The sequence below is a fragment of the Crocodylus siamensis genome, chromosome 4 (assembly GCF_052110815.1).
Source record: "Crocodylus siamensis isolate JL-2025a chromosome 4, ASM5211081v1, whole genome shotgun sequence".
NCBI classification, from domain to species: Eukaryota; Metazoa; Chordata; order Crocodylia; family Crocodylidae; genus Crocodylus; species Crocodylus siamensis.
This window is the reverse complement of record NC_143398.1, coordinates 174,728,733-174,753,900: the sequence shown is the minus strand read 5'-3', so window position 1 is coordinate 174,753,900 and position 25,168 is coordinate 174,728,733. Positions and strand designations below refer to the sequence as shown.

At 47.3% G+C, this 25,168-nt stretch overlaps 2 protein-coding genes across 3 annotated transcripts in view; both read left to right on the top strand.

Moving 5' to 3' along the window:
- The window catches only part of LOC149867196 (aryl hydrocarbon receptor-like), a 121,797-nt gene extending 116,773 nt beyond the window's left edge, over positions 1-5,024 (top strand). For both annotated transcript variants that reach the window (XM_090044952.1, XM_090044953.1), the window contains one exon: positions 610-5,024. In XM_090044952.1, the coding sequence (XP_089901078.1) occupies positions 610-690 (81 nt within the window). In that variant the 3' untranslated portion in view covers positions 691-5,024. The remainder of the gene's footprint in view (positions 1-609) is intronic.
- A 15,305-nt stretch (positions 5,025-20,329) lies between these two features.
- LOC149867195 (aryl hydrocarbon receptor-like) overlaps positions 20,330-25,168 on the top strand; it is an 81,627-nt gene continuing 76,788 nt past the window's right edge. The window contains exons 1-2 of the mRNA XM_090044951.1: positions 20,330-20,570; positions 22,592-22,779. Of these exons, the coding sequence (XP_089901077.1) occupies positions 20,530-20,570; positions 22,592-22,779 (229 nt within the window). The 5' untranslated portion in view covers positions 20,330-20,529. The remainder of the gene's footprint in view (positions 20,571-22,591; positions 22,780-25,168) is intronic.

The window sequence follows — 25,168 nt, the reverse complement described above, 5'->3', positions numbered from 1 at the left end:
TTTACCTGGCAATCACATCTAGGATAAATATGAAACCACCTGTCTCCTCTTAGAGCCTTTTGCAGCTACAAAGATAACTCATACTCACATATCTTTGTAATCTACTACTTTTCTTCAAATAATCTTACAAGTTACAAAAGCCCAATTTCTCTTGATAAAAGATATGCAAACTGTCCCTATCAAACCAAACGCCTCTCTACAATCAGCAGTTTAGCTTTCATTTTCTTCCAGGGCTATTTTCTCCAGTTCTATTATAGAAGAGAAATTATCTATACCATTACTGTAGCTTCTCAAACTGAAACATAGAGTTTTAGGGTACTTAACAAAAAAGGCTTGGAAATCAGGTCTAAATCCAAACAGAAACGCATGAAGTCTCAGATTATAGATCTGATACAAACGGTATTCTCATCACATATATCCAGTCAAAGCCTGAGATCTAGATAGTAAATATCTTCTTTTACATCTGTAGCTTGAGGCCATAACTTCTCAAATACAGTTTAAACTTACCTTCTTCCCTTCCTCCATTCTGCTGAGATTCTGATGGGGGTTAATTTTACTTTTTTCCTTGCCTATGACTTGAACTTACTTCCCCTTTTTTCTGCTCACCAGTGTCACCAGAATGAAGAGAGTGCTCCCATGGAATTCACCCCTGCAGTTGCAAAGGACAGCATGTTTTTCCCAAAACACTGAGAGAGGATGAAGCAATAGAGCAAGATGACTTTGGACAGATGTGGCCTTAAAAAATGTTGTCCTTGCCATTTGCAAGACATTAACTTTCATGTAAATATTTCAGTATTTTTTATAATTATTTCTATTGGTGTTGTGCTTTCCGTGTGAACAAATACACATTTCTAAGATGCTCTTTTGTGGATGCCAAAGAGATGCACTTGAATGTTAATTACACTTATGCATTTTGTGCAAAAGAGTCTAAGTCTCTCTAATGCTGCCCTCTGTTCACCCTTCTGAATAAAACCAGTGAGAATTAAGAACCAGTACTCAGATTAAGTACTAATGCAACCAACTGACAATGCTGGAACAAGTCTTTGGAGTTGTAATAAGTTTTCCAGGACAGGCAATTGTGAAAACAGTGGAGGCATGTCAGAAAAATACCTGAGCTGGTGCAATAGGAATTAACTTGGGCAGCTGTGTGGTCTTATGCTTTGAACTCTGATGCACAGAGTTCTAATTTAATGAGGCAAGGGTATGGTATGAACAGCAAGGTAAGAATTATTTGTGCTTTACCTCTGGTCCATTTGGAAGACATGTTTGGTACCACCAGGATATGGAGTGCAGGCATTTTGAGTCCAGTCTGTGCTTGGTAAACCTGATGTTTACCACTCAAGTTAGTGACCACGAATGACAAAAGGACTGAGATCAACCCAACACTTCTAAGAGGGATAGTACCTATATCATACTGACTTATTTAACTTGTATATAAAGTATATATTGGGCATAAACCAGTAACCCTACAAGTAAGAAGGGCCAAGGCATATGGCAACTTGTCTTTTGTATTTTTTTGCTTTTCTATCAAAAGCCACAGGTGTCTGGCAGTAGAATGGGTCAGTGGCTGTCAGACATTCTGAACCAACAGACCTTTGTCAAACAATAAAACTTCTTATGAATTGCAGTGCACCCTTAACATTAAACTCATCAGGGGAAAGGGAGAAGGAACAGGCTGGTCCAATCTGGGTATTATATACCATGGCTTCATGTGCTACAGTTTGGGAACCACTGCAGTAACTGCCTGACATATTGTGTGCAATTGCAGTGACTTCTGTGCAGATGCACAAGGCATAGCTTAGTACAAAATTTGGTCCAAAGGACATGCAAAAAACACAGGATGAAGTCTTCCTCTTCAAATAGGAGAATCTAGCAGAAGAATAACTGGGAGGATTTAGCCTGACATCTATTTCCTATTGTGTATCATCCTATCTAATTCATAACAGTGGTGGGCTGGTGCCAGATTCTTGAATCTGATCAGAGTAATGGTTGACTTAGGGCATGTTTGCTGTACCAAAGTGGTGAGTCTAGAACTGTCTCTACTTGGTTGCTCGCTCTTGCTTAGCACATGCCAAAACATAAGAATTAGATAGTGTAGCAGGTTTAGCAAGTCCTTGATCACATGCCCAGGTTCTCCATTTTGCTCGTACTTTTTGGCATTTGCTCAGGCCCATTCTAAGCCACCTATATCCCAAATTTCCAGCCTTTGATGATTGCTGGCCAGGAGCAAATGAGTGTGATGTCCTTCTCAGCACCACTTTTCAGCTTGCCATAGAAGCAGCAGTGTAGCTGTGTCCTTGGAGATGTTGCTTTAAGTAGCAGCTTCAAAGCCCAACCTATTGATTCAGCATACATATAGAATTTGTAATGTTATTGTGTCATATAGAATGATAAATGTAGCAATGTGCCACTACATGGCAAAAGACCTTTGTATATGTTTCTGCACTTGATAGTTGTCTATCCCTAATTGCCTATAGGACATTTGGTTATGTGGCCTTAGCCCTTACATGGGCACTCTGAGGGGGGAAAAAAAACAAGCAAGTGGGATGCCTTACTTTATTTTTGTACCTTGTCCACTGGGATTTTGCACTCAACCCAATGACTCAGATGGTTCATGAAGCACAGTATGAAATCAGGGATTGAATTTTGTCTTTCTGATCTCTTACATGGTTAGGAATTATGTACTCCTCCTGAAAACACTTCCACTGATCTGCCAAAGTTGATTTGTTTTTCTACCCAGGCCATTTTCTAATTGTGAAATACAGAACCTTAAAAGCAAGAATTTTGCCAGGTTTAACAGTTTGGTCAATTTTTGTTATGCCATTTATTGTCTACTATTTCAAATGCATGGGTTCTCACAACCTTAAGCAGAAGACATCAATGCCTCTTCTACTGTTCCATCTCTCAGTGAAGTTTGAGATGTTGTTTGAGTCCCAGGCTGCATCTGTTCTTTTACTGGCCCCAATTCAGCAAATAATTTTTGCACATGCTTAAATAAAGTATGTGCTTTACATCCATCTCCTTGGACCTCTGTAGGAAGTTAAGCACACAGTTAAGAATGTGTTTAATATTAAGCATGTGCTTAATTCTATCCCTGTTGAGCAAAACATGTAGACCCTTTGCTGAATCAAGTCCTTTGAATTCACAAGGGGGGGCTATAATAGCCCATTTGCTATCATTTAAGTGAGAGCCGCTCTAATTAAAGTGCTGCAGCATCTCATCCCTGTGTTTCAAAATAGCAGTGGGGGTGCTTGAACTAAAACTCATTCAGTTAGCTTTAGTTCAAGCGCATCTGCCGGCATTTTGAAGCTCAGGGACGCTAATGCATGATATTAATAGAGTCTGGTCCGACACGCTGTAATTACAGTGCGTCAGAGCAGGCCTCCAGCATGTCTACAGGCACCCTCAGTGTCTTTCATGTTGGAATGACTTTCACTTTAGTAAATACCTTAGAGTAGCAGTGACCAACCTGCAGCACAAATGGCACAGGCAGCCCCTGTGTGGCATGTGGCAAATTGGGGAAGGGGACAGGCAGCACAGCAGCAGGCAGGCAGGAAGCAGAGCAGCAGATTGGGCAAAAGAAGAGGATATGGGGCACTTGGCAGAGGGTGGGGCTAATTTGTGGCGTGCCTGCCAAAAATGTTTGCTCCACTGCCTTGGAGCTTGGTCTTTCTGAGACTTGAAGGGCTCTCAATTCCCATTCAAATTGATGGCAAACCAGTGATACCAAAACAATGAAAACTGGTAGCCTTGTAAGTCCTTAATAAAGCCCCACCCCAACAAAAGAATAAGAAGAAACAGCATCAGGAATTCCATTGGTTCCAAACGCTTTGGGAGACAAAAACTGTTTTCTTTTTCATTCCAAATTAAAGACTCTACACACTATCAAAACTAAGCTGAAAGCTATAACTATTCCATACCCCAGCATAATGAAAAAGGGCTTCCATGATATTGTCTAGAGTGCAGAAGGCAGTGCCAAATGTATGTTCATATTTGAAAAGCAGCTCTGAGTTTATCATTTTCAACTTCATACTCCACTGGATTGTTAGAACTGTCTCCAAAGTCTAATTCATTTCCTGGTGCGAGTGCTTGCCTATCACTGGCATCAGTGAGACTGGCCTGAAGTTTCCTAAAGCACTCTGCTCCTTTGAAGCAAAACAGCCTTCAGTCTAACAAAGTGAAAGCTGACGGAGCTGCGACTGCTTTCTATAAATACTTTAGGGAGGTACGTGTCTGGGAGAGAGAAGAGTTATGTAAGCTGAAGGACAATATTGGCACAAGAACAGCTGGGGATAAACTAGCTGTTAATAACTTTAGACTGGAAGTTAGAAGATGGTCATGAACTGTCAGAGGAATGACATTATGCAAAAGTCTTCCAGTAGGCTAGTGGGAGCAACAAACCTAACCAGGTTTTAAGATGGCACTTGATCATTTCCTAAAGAGGATTATATGATGCGACTGCTTCCAGACTCAATTACATGGGTCTCTTCAAGTCCTTGTCCTCGTGCTTTTGGAAAACCTTCCCTCCCTTAGTACTCTGTGGCCTTGCTTACAGAAGTTGTACCATGAACTGTACTTGTATTGTGAAAATAGCATGATGCCTGCCACCTCCCAGTATGGATGCTGTTTAACTGGTATAATTCTCTAGCAGGCATAACTATTCCAAAACAAATGATATGTAGAGAGTAGATGTTAGCTATCTGTAGACTAAAAATAAGAAGACAAGAACTTATGTGTTACAACCAAGACAGCTACAATGTCAGAAATACAGGCGTATATACTGTTGATCAGAGTTCAGAGAAGAGAAGACTTTTTTTTGTATATCTAAAACCTCACTCTGTTACTTTATGTCTTTACATGTTTGTATATGTATATTATATATAAAAATTGTTGGCACATACTTCTACACTTAATGATTTCTTTGTATGCTGTATGTAGGTGGATGAATTTGGGGGTGGGAGAAGAGATTGTATTGAAAGCTAACTGCTATGTTATATATTAAAATGCTATTAGCTTTGTACTAATTGTGCCTTAAAAGTGTTTCTGAGAGAGGCATCAGAGAATTAATGGAGAGACTGATCTGTGGTTCAAGAGAGCTGCTTGTCCTGCTAATGTGCAGCAAATACATTTAAGAAGTCTTTTCTATATATTAAAGCATTAAATGCTAATATATCTGTTATAAACACCATTAGAGTCAGAAAAATAGTTCTGTAAAACAGGCATTGGCTGGGAGTGTTGGGGGCAGCTCATTTGAGAAAGGTTAGCCAGTGGGGACTTTAATCCTACAACAGAGGTTTACAAGCTTTGTAGACTTGAGGCACCCCTTCATAACTTTTCAAAATTTAGTAGCACCCCATTTAAAAAATAATGTATTTATTACAGCATATAGAAAATAACATAACTGGAAGTATATTTTTAAACCAACTGGAAACAGCATGCATAAGTAATGAAACTATTATAATCTTATTATAATTAATGCAACACTTGATTCCAGGGGTGTCCTCACTGAGAATCACTGCTCTGGAAAGTACTGTTATGGCACCTGACAGCATGGAGGCTTGACACCCCAAATCTTCAATGTATTTATTACTGGAGCAATGCTATGAGGCACAGAGGCTAAGGGTCAGATTCCATCCCATTCTGAAGGTGTCTAAATGGAACTTAGGAATTTAAGTATGAGGTTTAGAAATTTGATTTTTTTTTTTTTTAAATACAAAGTAAGATTTCTTCTAGGAACTGGGGTTTTGTGCAGAACTTCATTTACTGTATGTTTCATACTAAAACCACATACTTGGTGGAAATCGCTCATTTTTCATGTATTGCCTAAATAAGGAGTGGGGAGGGAGAAAAATGAAGGGACAGCCCTAAAAAACAGGGAGAGGAAGGGCTGTCTCTGCAGGGCAGACATGCCTTTTCAGGGAGGCAGGGGTCCTACCATGGGAAGGATCTTACCAGTACCATGCAGTGTAGCATGGCTGGACAGCAGCCTCCATCTCACCCCCAAGCCCTGGTTACAGATTGCTTTTGGGAAGAACCTCCTGGAATGAGGTGGCCTTACTGCTTTTCCTGACACTGGAGAAAGGGCCAGCTCCCCTACATGTGAGCTCCTGCCACTCCTACCTTCACAACCACAGCTTTAACCCATTCTTGAAAAGGAAAGCAAGGCCAAGGGCCTTTCCTGAGCCCTAAAGAAAGTGGGATTCTGTACTCAGAATTGTATTGGTTTATGCTGCAGCCACTTCCCTGCCTAAGCCCACTTAGGCTAGGGACAGAAGTTACATATAAACTAATTTAAGTAATCAGAAACTGGTTCAAGACTGTAACAGAACAGAAGTTCAGTGCACATAAACCGGTTTCAGAATGGCTGAAACTGGTTTAGGATAAACCTGGTTAAATATAATACCAGACTTAATTGATTTGGGTCAAACCCTCTATGCAACATTGGTCAGACCGCAGTTGGAGTACCGTGTCCAGTTCTGGGTGCCACACTTCAGGAGGGATGTGGACAACATAGGGTCTAGAGGGGGGCCACTCAGATCAGGGGTCAGAAGGGCAGGCCCTACGAGGAGAGGCTGCGGGACCTGAACCTGTTCAGACTCCACAAGAGAAGGCTGAGGGGGGATCTAGTGGTCTGTTACAAACTAGTCAGGGGGGACCAGCAGGCACTGAGGGAGTCCCTGTTCCCCCAAGCACTACTGGGAGTGACAAGAAATAATGGTCACAAGCTGGCAGAGGGTAGATTCAGGCTAGATATCAGGAGGCGTTACTTCATGGTCAGGGCGGCTGGGATCTGGAACCAACTTCCAAGAGAAGTGGTGCAGGCTCCTACCCTGGGGGTCTTTAACAGGAGGCTGGATGAACACTTTGCTGGGGGGGTTGACCCCAGTACTCTTTACTGCCATGGCAGGTGGTCGGACTTGATGATCTGCTTAGGTCCCTTCTGACCCTACCAACTATGAAACTATGAACCCTTCCTGGTTGAAGTTAAATCACAGTCCCCAAGCATCCCAGCATGCTTTCCAGCCCTGGGCTGTGCTGTGCTGTTTGCTCTAGCAGAGAACAATTGGCAGGGGGATAAGGGGAAGCAGGGACTGCCCCCCACCCCAGGCAAACCCCACCTGGGGTCTGGGGCCAGGGAGGGATGTTAAACTTCCCTTCCCCCAAGTATAGAGCTGCCTTGCCCTGCCCTGCCCTGCCCTGCCCTGCCTTGCCAAAAACTTACTGCTGGCTGCAACCATGAGGGACCTGGAATCAGGAAAATGAAATGATGAGCAACTCTGCAGAGTCCTGCTGTCATGATTGTGAACTGCAAATCCCAGAGACCTTGGGGGCAGCAGGAAGAGGAAGCGGACACATAGCCCATGCTGGCTATGTGCTGGACTGTGTTTAAACTGGTTGAGTTAAACTAGTGCAGAAACTGTGTGTAGATTATTGTATTTCCTGTCTAATGTTCAGAAACTATGAGAAGACCCCCACTATCTTGAAATTGGCTTAACTATGACATTATTAACAAAAAAAATCAGGTTGGGTGCCTTTTATTTTTTCCTCTGGTTTCTAACCAGTTTAAGATACTGCAAGAGGCACACTGAGAATTTAAAAAAGTTCCCACGCAGCGTGGGATCAAATGGAAAACAACCCGGAAAAAAGGCGGCACAGGGCTCGGCATCTGGCCCCTGCTGCCCCCTATGGTGCCCCCTGCTGCTGTAGCATGCTGCATTCACAAGCGGCGCAAGCAAGAGCAGTGCAAAGCTGTGACCTGGGCACAGTTCCTAGTAAGTAGGGACTGGAGGGGATTGGGGAGGGTTGTAGATGTGTGGGGGTTGTGTTGGGGTGGGAGGACTGGTCGGGGGGTGTGGGTCCTCTGCAGGGCCCATAGTGTTCCCCCCCACCCCAGAGCAGCAGTGGCCATGGATGCCGCTGCAGCCAGAGTCCCCCCGTGGTACAATGCAGCACTAGCTGCCTCAGAGCCGGCACCCCCCCGTGCCGCTTGGCGCGGGCCTGGTACAGCATGGGACTCTGCAGCTTCAGGCAGCACTGGGGCTGCTCAGGCTGCCACCTGGGGCCTGGCCCTGCTTGCAGGGACCATGTATCACACTGGGCCAGGTCCTGCCTCCATGGAACCGGCCTGGCTCGATGGTGCACAGGGCCCATGGCGGCAGGACCTGGCCTGGTGTGACACACGGTCCCTGCAAGCGGGGCTGGGTTCTGGGCTCTGGGTGACGCCTGAGCAGCCCTGGTGCTGCCTGAAGCTGCATGGCCCCATACAGAGTCAGGCTGGCCCTGTGAGACACAGCACAGGCAGCACCAAGTCTGATGCGATTGGGGGTGTGTTGCACCACTGGGGGCTCTGGCCCCATGGCTGCTGCTGCTGCTGCAGGGAGTTGTGGGCCCTGTGGGGGGGGGGCAGTCCATGTGCTATGTGGGGGGGGGCAGGGGACCCACTCCTCCTGAGCAGCCCCCCAACATCCATAGTCCCACCACAATCCACCCACAATACCCACATCCCCAAACCACTCCCACAAACCCCTCACCCACATACCCAACCCCAAACTCCATCACAAGCCCTATACCCCCCTAAACCTCACCCCCACAAAACCTACACATACCCACAAACTCCCCACAGCCCCCCCAGTTGCTTTACACTTGTAAATATATCAATAAAATATTGCCCAACTGATCTCTCTCTATATAGTGGCATTTCATTTTAACAGTGGAAGAATGCTATTTTGGGTATTTTAATGAGAGAATTTGGGTTTCCTATCAGAGTATTTGCAATTTGTAAACAGGGAACACCGGGATATCTGCTGGTGAGAAAAGTGGCAAGACCCATGCAGAGGAGCCTGTCCAGGGCCAGCACTGGGGACCCAGCTGGAGGGCAGACAAGATGACGAAACTATTGGCCACTTGGGGCCAACAGGACATGCTTTGACAGTTCAAAAGAAGCCACAAGAAGCGCATCTTCTAAGCGATAGCTTCCCAGATGGCAGAGAGGGGTCACCTCATCTGAAACTGGCAGGGGCACGGCCTTGGGGCCGCAGGTCCAAAGGGGTGGATTCTGTTGCAGGTGGCAGCAGGCCAGAGCCAAGCAGTAGCCTGCACTGTCAGACTGCTGCAGTGGGTAGAGGGTGCACGGGCATGGAGAAGAGACCTTGCCCTTTTTTTCTGGAAGGAAAGGCTATGAGTGCTATGCGTTCACATGACTCCAAAACCTGGGGCTTTAAGAAACTTACCAAATCCCTGAAGTCAGCCAAAAGCAAGGTAGAGATGCACCTTCTAGACTAACTAAATCAGAGATACATCAGCTTTCTGATGCATAAGCATCTAATGAAGTGAGCTCTTGCTTACAAAAGCTGATGCATTTCTGATTCAGTTAGTCCATAAAGTGCATCTCTTCCTGACTTATACCAAATCCTATGACACTCATGATGAATATCATGAGAGTTGGCAATTCTAGGGCTTAACCTTAAATGAGAGCAAAATTCTCATGCAATCTTGATCATGTCAAGTGCTGCCATTGAACTAAGTGGTAAAACTCCCCTGACATCACTAGAACCATAGTGGCCTACTCAGTCTCCCCTTCTTCCCCTCTCCCTCCCCTCCCCCTTGCCACTTCCCTCATTTATAAAATGCGACCATACATACACTGCACGACTGTTATAAAGTAGGATTCATTAGTCCTTGTAAAGGCATTTTTGTTTCATATGGAAAATCCTATAGATATTCAAAGCCTGCCTCTTTCAGCAGCAGGGACTTGGAGCAGCACATTATTACAGCAAGCATTTGATACGGGATGCTGGTGACATGCTGTGGTGACTCATGCTGTGGCTGTGTGAGTAGCCCAAATGAAACTAAAATAGTCCTTGAAATGGAAGGTCCAAACCACTGGCATTTTCTCTTTTGCCTACTGTTATCAAGCTCTGCTCTTTACGGTGCACCGCTCAGTGCCCTGTGGTCACTCAGTTACTCCTGTGGAGGATATACTTATGCAACACAGAGCAGTTTGTTCCATAACGTGGGATTAGATTTGTTTACCCAGTGTGCTGGGTTTTTTTAGCTTCCTTTTTGTTTTAACATTCCAAGTCAAAGAGAAGCATGTGCCTCAGACTCTGTGCACTCGTGCTGCCAATGAACAAATACACAAGCTACCTCCAGAGAACGTTATTCAGATTACAGAATCCAGTCCTTGAAGTTCCAAAAATGCCACTTACAGTTGTCCTCACATCTTTAATTTAGTCCTTGGGCATCTAACCTGAACGAGGTAGGGAATTCTTGGGAAAAAATAGTATGCTATCTTGTAATTATAAACAGCCTTAATGCACACACACAGGGGTTTGAATTAAGGTTGCACGGGCTTCAGAAGTTCCAGAAACTCTGACGTATTCCAGAGCTTTTTTTTTCCTTTTGCCATCTTGTAGCTTCTCTGACTTTGGACAAGTTTTGAAAAGTTAGAGCATTGAAAAAGACTTGGGGGAGAAATCACCACATTTGTATTGTTACATGCGGTGGGATAACAGAAAAAGAAAAGGAGAATGGGTGAAAATAAAATTGTAATTTTTCCCCCAAAATAATATATTTAAAAAATCTGGAACAATGAACAATGCTACTGACTCTAGCTCACTGGTTCTCAATTTGGGTATTGCAATACTCATCTGAGAGATACCCTGACACAGGTGCTACTGCTACCATGGCAAAAGACAGGTAAAACTGCCTTGCGTGCTCTTCCTGTGTTAAGGCTCTGATTTAAAGCAGGCAGGAGCTAGTTGATACTGTATAGCCCTTATCAATCAGACCTGCAGCCTTATGCTCTAATTCTTGTATTCTGGGACTAGACGAATAATAGCTCCCTATTTGCTTCATCCACATGATTTTTAGAGATCTCTATCATAGGCTTTCTTGGCCGCCTTCTTCCCAGACTAAAGTCCTAGCCTTTTCAATGTCTCCTGGTTACAACAGCAGCTCTATACCTCTGATTATTTCTGCTACCCTTCTCAGTACCTTTTCTAATTCTACTTCACCTTTTTTGTTAAAGATGCTGAGATCAGAACAGCAGTTAGTAGTCAAGATATGGGTGCACCATGCATTTATACAGTAGCGTAATGCTGTTCACCATTTCGTGCCCTTCCTGGGCTGCCTGTGTAGCAGGCACATGGGGCACTTTGACCTGGAGGCAGCAAAACCCAGGTGAGAACCATTGAGATAATCTGAGGCAGTAGCAACATTGGTTCTCAACTGGGGATGCCACCAGAGTCAAAAGAGTGTTGGGGAGGGTGCCTGGACCCTGACGAGGTTGAGAACCACTGCTTTAGCTGATGGACTCAGCTCCATTAGCACATACTTTATAACTGAGTGGTGCTCATAACACAATCCATGTTCCCAGCAGGTCTGTAACCACATTTTACTTTCCATTTCTCATCTCCCCATGCAATACAATATTGCAAAATGGTTCTTAGTCCTAAAAGGACCCAATCCTACTATCCCCTTACATTCAAAGCTCCCTTTTCCTTTAAGGGGCAATCAAAATACACATGGAGCATCAGGACCTCCGTATTCTTCATAGTCATTCATGCCCCACATACAGTGTTTGTAGGATAAAAAAAGCCTAGAATATCCCTTTAAGAAAGAAAACCTTCCTGCCTATGAAGGCTGAGGCTAGATCCCTCCTGGATTTTGGTTTCTTCCCTTGCTTTGCTCCTCTTGTCCATCTCTGCCTTCTCCCTCAGTCTCTCTCATGTTACTTTCACAATCTCTTTGCTCTCTTACCTCTTTATTCCCTGTGCTGTATCCATTATCTTTCCCAGTGGGGTTGATAGGAGCTAGTGGTGCCAATGCAAGAGATGGAGAACAGGTCCCATATTCTCTTGCCTCCAGGGTGTCACTCATTGGGTGTAGCTAGCTGGTTCTTCGCTAACTTGCTCCACCTGGTGGCCAAAAGCTAAATTTTCATTTTAGATCCAGTTACACCTTACAGTTAGACAGTACTAAAGGCACTTAAACTGTGAGCATCTGCATGTAAAAGCTTGTTCACACCTGCTAAGTGCCCTCTGAGCCTCTCCAAGTTATGGCACTTCAGGCAAGGGTTAACTCTGGGCTGTATTACCTAGCACATGTTTGGGTTAACTTCAGTCTTCCCAACAGAGATAGAAAGAGCAATTTTCACTTCTCCAGGCTGTACCCAGCTCCCTCCCCATTCAGAGCAGCGAGACAGAGAGAACCCAGGTGCCCTGGCTCCTAGGCACACCCTGCTTGCCAGCCATCTAGTAGCAAGTCAGAGCTGTGCAGGCAAAAAATGTATTTACCCTTAATATGCAACTACACACAGCATGTTCACAGATCTAGTATGATCTAAGTGTAATGTGTATTGTGTTACTTCTCCCGTAGTGGAGCCAGCCTCAGGACAGCCTACCCAGAGCTGGTGCAGCTGACTGAAAACAACCCCCCAGTATCAAGTTATCCTTAAAGGTGTTGTCTGTCTGCGCCCATGGCTGGAGTTTCCACAGCCCCAAGTCCCAGCTGTAGACAGCTATGGTGGGAGCATGAATTACTCATGATATCAAGGAAGAATCACTTTGTAGGGTGTTTGCCCCAAGTGACCATCTTTTGGGGACTGATCCTCAAGGCAAAAAGTAACAGTGCTTTGATTCTAAATGAAACTTCAAATGCAGGGGAAGGACAGGGTTACTTCCCTACCTCCCATTGCTTGCTGTCTTGTTTCCCATTCCAGAGCCTTGGGACTGGATCTGACTATGTTGGTTTCACCACTTTCTTTGTGAATGCCCCAGAGAGAGTGTCAGATGCATCCTGCTTAGCTCTGGCTTGCTACAGTGCTGGCTTGTTGCTGGTTGGGAGCTGCCTGACCCCATCTGCAGCCTGTTCTGCTCTGCTGATACTTTGCCTCCCTCTTTCACTATATCTGTCTGCTTTTCCTTCATCGCTGCTTCCCTCCATCTTCATCCTCTGCCTGGCAGAGCCACAGTGGCTCCAACTCACTCTGTGCACAGCTGACATGGCAACAACATGTGAACATTTCTGTCCCATTCCCTAAATGAAAACAAACTTCTGCTGACAGCTGGAGGGGACAGCTTTACAAAGGCAAGGTCCCCATTGGTTTTTGCAGAGCTGGCACTAGTTGTGCCTGTCACTCAGGAGAGAAAATACTGTCCAGATTAGGAAGGAGTGCAGCATCTGGTGCTGACAGCAACACCCACATCTCAGACAGGCAGTGTGCCTGGCAGCCACAAAGGCATGGATCGGAGCATCGGCACAGGGTTCCAGTGGGACGGGAGGGAACTAGTTATAGTCCCTTATAAGCATCCTATATGCTTCTGCATAAGGTGGAACATGGAGGAAAGATAGCCTGATGGATGAGAGTCTATCCCTGGCCTTAGGACAGCTGTGCTCTGCCATAGGTTCCTTGTGTGACCTTGGGCACACCCACATCACAAGAAAGGAGCCACCCCATAGCATGAGATCAACAGACAATCTGTTTTCCACCTCTAGCAGCAGCAAAGCCTTGGCATGCAACTGTATGAAAACTTCAGTTCTGCTGCGCTTTGCTCGCCATTATTAGCAGGAATGGCTATGCCACTTCATACTCATCCCCTTCTGCAGGCCCTGGAGTGGAACAAACTAGTTAGAAACCAGTTTAACCAGCCTATAACAAAAAGGTCTCATTTCTTAAGCATGCTCCTGCTCAGATGATCTGCCTGCCTTGCCTCATAACTTCAGAAGACCAGCCCAACAACCCTAGTGCATAATGACATCTTCAAAGGGGAAAAAAATACATCAATCACCCACTGTTGTACTAGAGGGTATTTTTCTTTTGAAGTGAAAGGATACACACCTAACACCAAGTTATGGGGGAGTGTGGCCATGCCAGAAGAAAGGTTGCAGATATAGGCAGACCTGGACAGGCTGGAGAGTTGGGCAGACTGGAGCCAAATGAAGTTCAACACTCAGATGTGTAAGGGGCTCCATCTGGGGGCCGTCATTACATTTGGCAATGATTGGCACCCAACTGAGGACCCAGTTAATGCAAATGTCCACACCATGGCAGCAGACTCTTCAGATGTTCTACCAAAATAGCAGGGTCTGTCTACCCCAGTAATTCTCAACCAGGGTGCCACACAATATTAGCATGGCTAGGTATGAAAGCACCTACACATGATTCACAACATAAACACAGACATTTCAAATAGGCATCCATAATGTCAAAAATGTTCTGACCTGTTGTGGGCTTTCTGGATTCTTTTCAACAGAAGAATTGCTATATTATTTTTCCATCATCAAGATATGGATGAAATGTAAGACCTGGCATTTTCCAAGGGGGACCTTGAGCCTGCTGAAATGTGCCTCAAGTCTAAAAAGCTCGAGAACCACTGATCTGGTTCTCAACCCACTACCCACTCCTGGTCTAAGTCAATTGCAGAAGTGAGGTTGTCAGGATTCTCTGGGACACTCCAAGGCCACTTCTGAGCTCACTGGAAATGTGGGTGCTGAACAAACTGCTGAGACACCCTTACCGCTTCTTTTCCAAGGTTGATGAGTGCAGAGCAGAAGTAAGTAGGCAGAGGTTACTTCTTTGACCTCATGTCTAAATACTTTTGCTGTGGTGTAGATATACTTAAGGTGAAACATCAGATGTTTCAAGCCCTCATTCTGTGGAGGAAGATAGTATAATGAGGCCACATGACAGCCCTGGACCCAGCTGGTCCCAATTTGAGGATCAAGGGCAATTCATCCCCTGAGGTGGCAGATGAGCAGGTACCACTTGTCCCACTTGCCCAGCTGGTCCTAGTGGGGCAATCAGGGTGGCCAGCCCTCTGAGGCCACAGGCAACAGGTCTTCTCTGCTTCAGCCTTAAAAGCTAGGCCTACCTCTCAGTATTCTGTCTGGGCAAAGACTTAGGTACTTAGTTTCATAAGTTTCATAGTTTCTAGGGTCGGAAGGGACCTGAGCAGATCATTAAGTCCGACCCCCTGCCATGGCAGGAAAGAGTATTGGGGTCAAATGACTCCAGCAAGGTGATTGTCTACCCTCGTCTTAAAGACCCCCAGGGTAGGAGCCAGCACCACTTCGCTTGGAAGTTGGTTCCAGATCCTAGCCGCCGTGACAGTGAAGTAGCGCCTCCTGATATCTAGCCTAAATCTACCCTCTGCCAGCTTGTGACCATTATTCCTGGTCTTTCCTGGCAGTGCTCGGGGGAACAGGGACTCCCCCAGTGCCTGCTGGTCTCCCCTGACTAGTTTGTAACAGGCCACTAGATCCCCCCTCAGCCTTCTCTTGTGGAGTCTGAACAGGTTCAGGTCCCGTAGCCTCTCCTCATAATGCCTGCCCTGGTGCCCTCTGATCATGCGAGTGGCTCTCCTCTGGACCCTCTCCATGTTGTCCACATCCCTCCTGAAGTGCGGCGCCCAGAACTGGACGCAGTACTCCAACTGCGGCCTGACCAGTGCTGCATAGAGGGGGAGGATCACCTCCTTGGACCTGCCTGAGATGCATCTGTGGATGCATGACAAGGTGCAGTTGGCCTTCCTAACTGCCTCTCCACACTGCCGGCCCATGTTCATCTTAGCATCAATGATGACTCCAAGATCCTTTTCTGCCTCTGCACTGATGAGAGGGGAGTTCCCCCAGCCTGTAGGTATGCTGCTGGTTCTTCCTTCCCAGGTACATCACTTTGCACTTGTTGGTGTTGAATCCCATCCTATTCTCGTCCGCCTACCCTTGTAACCTGTCTAGGTCCGATTGCAGCCTATTCCTCCCTTCTAGCATGCCCACATCCCCCCGCATCTTAGTGTCATCAACTAATTTGAACAGGGTGCTTTTTACCCCCTCGTCCAAGTCGCTGATGAAGATGTTGAACAGTGCGGGCCCGAGGACCGAGCCCTGAGGAACCCCACTGCCCGCATCCCTCCAGGTCGAAAATGACCCATTCACACCACTCTCTGGGTGCGGCCCACCAGCCAGTTAGTGACCCATTTGACTGTGTGGGTGTCGACACCACAGCCCCCCAGTTTCTTAATGAGAATGGGGTGAGAGACAGTGTTGAAGGCCTTCCGAAAGTCCAGAAAGACTATGTCCACTGCTACCCCTGCATCTAAGGATTTGGTGACCTGGTTGTGGAAGGCCACCAGGCTGGTCTGACAGGACCTGCCTCTAATGAACCCATGTTGGTTGCCCCTAAACATAATCTCCCCTGCTGGCCCCTCATGGACATGCGCCAGAATAATTTTCTCAGAAAGTTTGCCCAGGATCGAGGAAAGACTAACTGGCCTATAGTTTCCCAGGTCCTCCTTCCTCCCCTTTTTGAAGATGGGCACCACATTGGCCCTCTTCCAGTCCTCTGGTACCACACCAGAGCACCACGAGTGCTCGTACAGCCGTGCCAGGGGTCCCGCAATGACCTCAGCTAATTCCCTCAGCACTCTGGGGTGGAGATCATCCAGACCAGCTGATTGAATATATCCAGTCCCTCCAGAAGTTCCCTAACTAGTTCCTTACTAACCCTTGGCCTAGGTGTGCCTCCCCTGGGGCCTAAGGGGGGCCCGGGGGGGGGGGTGTCTGTTCCGGTCCCTGCTCAGGAAAATGGAGGCAAAGAAATTGTTAAATATGTTGGCTTTGTCGTCTGGTGTGACGACCAAATTTCCTACCGTGTCCTGCAGGGGCCCCACGTTACCCGGAACCTTCTTTTTGCCCCCTATGTATTTAAAAAAGGACTTCTTGTTGTCCTTGATCCGGGAAGCTAGTCCCAGTTCCATCTCCACCTTGGCCTTCCTGACTGCCCCCCTGCATCCCCGAGCAACCGCAGTATAGCCATCCCTGGTGATGGCCCCTCCTTTCCATTGGGTGTGCGCCTCTCTTTTAGCTAGAAGACATTCCAGGATGCTTTTGGTGAGCCATGGGGGCTTTTGTGCCCTCCTGCTCCCTGTGATCCGTGTTGGGACTGCCTTCCTTTGGGCTTGGAGGATCGTCTCCTTAAGAAGCGACCACTCTTCTTGGACACCTGGCTCCCCTCCCCCCTGGGACCTCAGTGCTTCCCCGACTATTCTCCTTAGCTCATTGAAGTCCGCCCTCCTGAAATCTAGGGCTGCTGCCTTGCTGTAGGCCTTTGCCACCTTTGCCCTTATTCCTTTGCCCTTATTCCTGACCTTTTTTTTTTACTTTATGGATCTCGAGCTCTGATTTTTGGGTCACCTTGACTTGGCTCTTACACTTAATTCTGGTTTGGACTCCTGGGTCACCCTGAACTGACCTTGGAACTGGCTGCTGGTCCCCCCTTACTCTGGCTTTGGATTCCTGGCTCCCTGGGAACCTGTCCCTTGGACTTTACCTGCATGTCATGTGATCTTCCCTGATTACCCATGCCATGATTCTGAACACACAGTAGAAAAGGTACAGACCTGGCTGATATTAATTTTCAAAACGTTTCCATAGATCACTTCCTAAGGCAATTTCTCCACTCCTTTAGGAGAAGAAAGGGGAGATATGGGTGGATAAGAGGCCCCTTCCAAGATATGATCATCACTGTAATGCAAAAATGACAGGTCAACCCCCTGACCCTACTGACTTGCTTGCAGAGGCATTTATTTACTAAAAGTTGGCATTTTCCAAGGGATGCCTTGAATCTAAAAAGTTTGAGAACCACTGCTTGAGAGTATATGAACAGGACATGTCTACAGTGATCCATCCTTTGCCATACTTTGCCTGGCATCAACTATCATTGGTATAGGTATGTCAGAGAATACATTTGATAGATCCTCTGAGAGCTATTAACTATAACCGTCCCTTATAAATTTGTCTAATCCAATTTTGAACCCTGGTAACTTCATTGGCTGTCCTCTAGTTCTTCTATTGTGGGACCAGACAAATAATGGCTCCCTCTTCACTTCATCCACACCCTTTATGATTTTTAGAGACTTCTGTCATAGGCCCTCTTGGCCGCCTTCTTTCCAGACTAAAGTCCTAGCCTTTTCAATGTCTTCTGGTTACAGCAGCTGCTCTATATACTTTTGATAGATTTTTGCTACCTGCCTCTGTACCTTTTATAATGTTAGTACATGGTTTTTTTTATGATGTGGAGATCAGAACTGCAGGCAGTAGTGAAAATATGGGTGCACCACATGTCCGTGCCCCATACCCTTCTTAACAGGGAAAAATGGGGGAAGATTGAGATGGTGCTGCTATGAAGAGAGAAGTGACAAGGCTTCAGGACACCCAGTAGGAAATTTGCTCTTTTAATGGACCGTATGCAGAAAGCATTGAAACTATAGTGATGTGCAGCAGAATACATGAGAAAACAGCCAGCAGTTGAAACACCTGGAAACAGCCTCAAAGCTTTCATCTCCCCCAGTGGACGCACATTTTAAAACGAAAACTCATGCAACGTTACAGCTGAGAAGAGTAAATGTTTATGTGCAGGTGGATGATGAAATAAGCCCAGATGTGAGACAGCCAGTGCTGTCTGAAGGGGTTTAGCCAGCAAGCATATTGGGTCCAGATCCTTGGCTGATGTAAGGGACTGTTGTACTTTTGAAGCAGTGCCCTGACCACACTGATTCACATCACCTGACAGGGAAGCTCCCTTCAATGCCAGGTTTCCAATGCCTGGGGGGAGGGATCTCCCTGGTCTTCATTGCTTTCTTTCATAGTCCTGGCCAACTTCTAGCCTTAAAGCCTGTTTATATCAGCTTTATGGAACTGTTCCGCCTTGATCGTCATCACCTTCCCACCCTCAGTTTAAAACTAACAAAAGAAAATTCTTTCTCACACAGCATGTCATTCAAGTGTGGCACTCATTGCTACCAGATAAGCTGAAAGTTTAGCCAGATTTAAGAAGGAATCAGACAAATCGTTGGAGGAAAGAAACATGGGAGTTAGGGATGCAGCCACTGAATGAGAACTTCCTGGACCTTAAGTGCTGGAGGCTGCAAGTGAGAGGGGAACAGTGGAAAAAGCCCTGGTCATACACACTTCACTCTCCTTGTCTACACACTTCACTCTCCTTGTCAACATCAACTCTCTGCCACTGTGCAACACAGGCCTGCTTGGTACACAGAAGAGACATGGGCAGGTGCCCATACAGGAACACTTCTGTTCGTAGAGGGGGACTATCAGGTGGACACCAACAAATTCCTTGGGGCAATTTAAAACCAGAACAGGGATGGGAATGAGAGTCAGAGGTAGATAAGTGCTTTGAGGGGTATGCCAAGCAAAGTACACCAGCTAGTGCCTGCTGGACTGCCAACAAGTCCAAGGAGCTAGTGAACGGACCCTGTCTGGGCAAACACTGCCCAGAAACGTGACTGGAAGATGGCCCCACAGTCACTGAGGGCTTCTGGGCTGGAGCCTCCTTCCTGGTCAGACAGATGGCAAGCTTGACCAGGGCCAGGAAGAGGCTGACCAGTAGGTCCTGGGATGTGACATGGGCCTTTTGATGTGCCAATCTGGAACATGTGCCAATGCCCACTATGTAAAGTTAAAAGATGCCCTTGATAAAGGTGGAGGAATTAAGGGCATGTCAGTAGTTACTTGGGACAAATGAAAGGTAGAAGTTGGATGGCAGCAAAGGGCAGAAGTGGACAAGGAGTCCTCCCAGTGGGGGCACCAGCCCACTTACGAATAATGTGTGCCCGCAGAGCCTGATGTGCCTCCAGAGCTTGCAAGCAGTGGCAGTGGGGGCATGGTGGCGGCAAGTGGGGAGATCCTGCAGGCAGCCATGGCGGTGTCAGCAGTGGGGAGGTGGGTGGTGAGTGCCACCGGCGGTCGGTGACCATCCACAGACTCCGCCAGCAATTGGTAAGTGTCCACAGATGTCGGTGGCGGTGTCAGCAGCAAGGGGATGGTAGTGAGCGGTGACTGCCCGCAGGTGCCGCTGGCAGTGCTTCTTTCAGGGGTGCACCACCAGTCTCAGGGGGTGCATGCGCACCTCCTATGTGTCACCAGCGGGCCCGCCAACAAGTCCAAGAAGCCAGTGGACGGACTCTGCCTGGGGACACGCCCCGCCAGCTTGCCTAGGGCCAGCAGGAGGCTGACCAGGAGGTCCCAGGTTGCAGCCTGAGGCTGAAGAGGGTTCCTTATTCCCAGTTCCTTTCCCAAAGCCAATCTTTGCCCAACTCAAGGTCCTGGACCCGCAGTCTGACCTGCCCTTGCTGCAGGATGCTGTTTCCCCTTTTTTTTGTTTTCGGTTTACTGGCGAGCACACACTCGACGCGGCCAGTCCGTCGTGTCCAGACCGGCTGGGGCGAGGGCGAGGGCAGGGGAGCAGGCGCCGCGCAGGCCCCAGGCCGCGAGGGCGGGGCGGGGCGGGGCGGGCAGAGAGCCCGGCGGCTCGGCGCCCATTGGCCGCCCGCGGGGCGCGGAGGCGCTGCGGGCGAGCGGAGGCGGCGCCGCCAAGTGCCGGCCAGGCGGAGTCGGAGCGCCCCAGCGCTGCGCCGCCCGCCTGCGACTCGCCGCCGCCGCTGCAGGGGGCGAGGATGCGGCCCCGGGGCGGCCCGCGGAGCACCGGCCCCGGGTCCCCATGAGCCGGGGAAGATGTACGCGGGGAGGAAGCGGAGGAAGCCGGTGCAGAGGACGTGAGTGCGGGGCGGCTGCTCGGGCGGGGACCTCGGCAGCTCCCGGCCTGGGTCTGGCGCTGCGGGGAAAGTTTTTCAGGTCCACTCCATCGCAGAGGAAACGCCTCTGCCTGCCTCCCTCCCCCCCCCCAGTTTGAGCTGCTGGCCGGCACTGCTTCGTTGTGGCCGGGGGAGAGGGCGTCCTTCCTGCTGCCCCGGGGGCAGTGAGGCAGCCCGGCGAGGCGGTCCGAGGAAGGCGCTGCCGAGGAGTGCAGGCTCGAGGGAGGGGGCTCCTGGCTCCTCAGGAGCGCGGGGAGTTTCTAGCCGGGGGCATGTGGGTTTCAGGCCCCCAAACCTGGGGTCTGCCAGTGTCAGGAGGTTGGGAGAGAATTGATATCGGCACCGAGAGATTTAGGGCAAGCCGGGGAGTTTCTGTGGCTCCCCTGCTTTACCTGCGGCAGGTTCAGGCGCTAGGTCTGTGGTTGACTATAGACTTATGTAGACTTTAAATCAGCAGTTCCCAATGCAGTGCCCATGGGCATCATGCCCCCCCCCGGTTTATTCAGGTGGGATTGATCTAAATACTGTAATATCTATTGATCTAAATACTTTAATATTCATATTGGCGCCTGCTGTTTTATCTTTTAAATTTGAATGTGCCCTTGGGCACACGAGTGTTGGGAACCCCGACTTAAATTGTATGAGCTGGTTTGGATGGGGATGATCCTGCCTCCAGAAGGGGTTGGACTAGATCGGTGGTCCTCAACCTTTTTTGAATCAAGATCCATCAATGGCCAGTCCCGACCCAGTGCCCCTCAGTCCCGACCCACTGTCCCCACCCCCAAGCCCAGTGCGTGGGCAAGGGCTGGGTGTGTGGGGCAGAGGGGGCTCAGGCAGCCCCTTCCAGGGCTGGAAGTCTGCCAGCCAGCCAAGAAAAAGCCACAGTTTCCCACATTTTTCTCCCTGCTTCCCCATTTTTAAAGTTTGTTCATGACCTTTTCATGTATTCTTGCAACCCACTTTTGGGTCACAACCCACGGGTTAAGCACCGCTGGATTAAACGACCTCCTGCAGTCCTTTCCAGCCTGACTTCTCTACGATTCTATGATTCAGGTTTTGTACTTTCTGCTCTTTTAAGAAGTATGTGCAGAATGAAAAAATATATATATTTGCAGCCTTTTCGTGTTCAGTAAATTCTTCCTCTTTTTTCTTCTTGCACCTGGTTACTAAAACAGTAGATGAACTTAAAGGATGCGTTATTATGTAACATCATCTAACTAATTCAGTCAAACGCATTTTATCTAAATTGTTGGCCTGGTCATGTCTGTTCTTGATGGTTGTGATGTGTGGTGAACTTCGCTGTTAAACTGCCATCTAAAACTATTTAAGTGACATCTTAAATAGTTAATATCTTCTATGGAAACTATTAATAGTCATGGTGGTGATGGAGGAACTTCCATAATTAAGTTACTGAGAATATTACTGTCATGTTCCCATCCTTTATTCTTTGCAGTCACAGTGACAGGCTAAAAATGGATGGGATAAGATTCAAAATAAAAAGAATTTCTCAAGTATGTTTAAGAGGGCAAGAAGAAAGGCACTCTAGCTAAGTGAATTAATTAGTTTCCTTCCAAAAGTTGTGCTTCTGATTTCAGGAGTAAGTGAAAGGCTGAAAGTGTAAACTGGGAGGGCTGGAAAGTCTTGTTGCAGTAAGTCAGTGATAGTTGATTCTGAAGGGAAGTTGCGCTTTGCTCTCATTCTGGAGAGCTGAGGGTAATTGTAAGTACTTTTGGGTAGGACTTCTCTCAGTGTGGATTTGCATTTACAGTCCAACACTGATTAATATGTACAACTGAATATGAGGCTGAATGAATAGATTCATACTAGGATAAGAACCAAGGACTGGAGGATTCCTGTTGGGACATAAGATGTACCTTATTTTGTTCTGTGCAGGAGATCACCATGCGCTCTTTAGAGGGTCAGTTTTCCCTTGGGCACAAATATGTGCAAGGTGCATCAGTTTTTGTTCCTCCTGCCTACAGGGTGAAGCCGCCACCTCCGGAAGGTGTGAAGTCAAACCCTTCCAAGCGTCACAGGGACAGGCTGAACTCAGAGCTGGAGCGGCTGGCCAGCTTGTTGCCTTTCCCTGATGAAGTCATCTCAAGCCTGGATAAACTGTCCATCCTGCGTCTCAGTGTCAGCTACCTCAGAACCAAGAACTTCTTCAATAGTAAGAGAGAGCTATGGGGGAGAACAGGGTGGTTCTCTTCAATTAGATATACACCATATTCCTCACCACACTGTGACAAACAAGAGCTTCCTGTGTGGAAATCCCATTGACTAGTGGGCAATATTGTTGCTTGAGGAATGGCCACTGTTACTAAAGTCTTTTGCTTGCTTCCCATGTGCAGACCTTGGAGTGGACTTAATAGTGTAACATTTTGCCAGGACGTGGAGCTTCCATTTCATGATTGTGTTAAAAGAATCCATTGAAATAAGAATGTGAGGGAACTAAAAAGACAAGAAGCATGATTTCCTAAACCACTTGAAATAGAAGCACTGTTTCATGGTTATCCATTGGTACTTTTTCTGAATTAGCAGAGAACCTAGAATAGGATTTGGTGGCTGCCTATAAGTATATAATGGATGTGCATCAGGAGCTGGGAGAACGTTTGTCCACCAGGGCCCCCCAAGGGAAGACGAAGTGTAACGGTCACAAACTCCAGGAAGACAGTTTCAAGCTAGACATAAGAAAAAGCTTTTTTAGTGTCTGTGTCCCCAGAGCCTGGAATAGATGCCCCCCAGAAGTGGTGCAAACACCTACTCTGGATGCTTTCAAGAAACACGTGGATGCCTCTCTTGCTGGGATCATTTGACCCCAGCCATAGGCAGAGGGAGAACATTTTTTTGCAGGGGCTGAATGTGTGCGCATGTGCACGTGTGTCTGTGTGTCCCCCCTCCCCCCAGTGGAAAAGTCTGCGGGAGAAAGGGAGGGAGGAGGGGGAAGGACTGGGAGGGGGAAAGGGAATGGGGCTGGGGTTGGGCAGGGTTCAGAGCTGGACCAGGCCCAGGATTGGAAATGGGGCTGGGGCCCGTTGTGCCTGTCCCTTTCCCCATGCTTGGGGTCATTGCCCAGCTCTGGCACTCCCTGTGCCAATGAATTCGCCACCCCCCCCAACCCTGCACTGGCTGTGGCTACCTCTCTGCACTGGCCCTGGCCCCTCACTGTCCTGCCCTGCACTGGGAGCAGGGGGAGAGGGGCAGAGCTGGGGGCTGGAGCAGGGCAAGCCTCTGCTGCGCTGCCAGGCCAAAGGGAACGGAGCCCCCAGGACGCCAGTGTTCACCTTGCCTCAAGCTGGAAGAGCCTGCGGCAGCCCTGCCTCCAGCCTGCAATGACAGTTGCCCTAACCCATGCAGATCTAGGGGCACATGCCCCCCCCCACTTCTTGGGGTGCACATAGCAGCAGGAGCTGCACCCTCCCAGACTGACAGGGGGCTAGACCTGATGGTCTTGCGAGGTCTCTTTTAACCCTATTGTCTATGAAATCTATGAAACCTTATGGGACCAGAAAGCGTAATAGGTCTCTTTCATTTCTGTGCTGTGTTTTGTATTCTGCCTTTTATTTCAAACTGCACCTGGAATATTTAAACGGCAAATCCATTAGGTCCCGTAGAAGATGATGCTTAGTCTTGCTTGATTTAGTCTAGGTTAACATTTTTGGTTTCTGAGGACAGTGCTAATTCCACTGGTGTACAGTGACATCCACTGGTGGCATCCACTTGCCGTTTGTTTGGACATCAAAGTCCAAACAAAAGGCAAACAAACTTGCCACAGAAATCGGCAGACTGGGTTTTTCCCTCTTCCTCTCACTTTTCTGTACTGATTTTTGGCTTGAGCAGGAGAGCTCTCAGGAATAGTCTAGGTTTCTATTTAGAAAATTTGTACTGCAGCTTGAGTAGTGAGAGCCGTTTTGAAGCTTTATTAACAGGGTAATTCATTCTGAGCGATAGTACTGAATACTGTGTCTGCTTTGATAGTCTGCTCATTGTCAGTCTTATCTGAGCTCTTGATCAAAATGTGTTTCGCTATTGATATGACGTGAATAAAAAAAATTACATTTGAGGTTTCATATGATTTCCACCCCCACGCACACAATTTTATTCTTTCACTGGCCAACTTTATTTTGGAGACTGGACATAATTTAGCTTTCTGTGTGAATTGTTTTAAATGAACACGGGATACTCTTTTAGTTTTTAGATATTAGGTTCAAGATATGTTACACGATTGCACCATTCTCTTTTGTTTTAACAATACCTCAGTTTGCTTCATTTTAGTTGGCAGAAATTGTTCAGGTAGATTAAATATGCTACCTAATAACTGGCTCTTTCATCAGTAAAACAACTAATATTTATGTTAAAGCAAAAATGAGGAAAAGTATATATCATATACGTTTTTCCCTACAGCAGATTTTTTAAGTTCTTTTTTTTATCCCCCAACTCTTGTCATTCTGGTGTTCCAAGCTGAAAATAAAGTTCCAGTATTTTTGTGATGTGATCTGTTCATTTGTCATGTTTCCACAAAAGGAAGATGCGTGATTGTTTGGAGTTAGGGGGCTCTT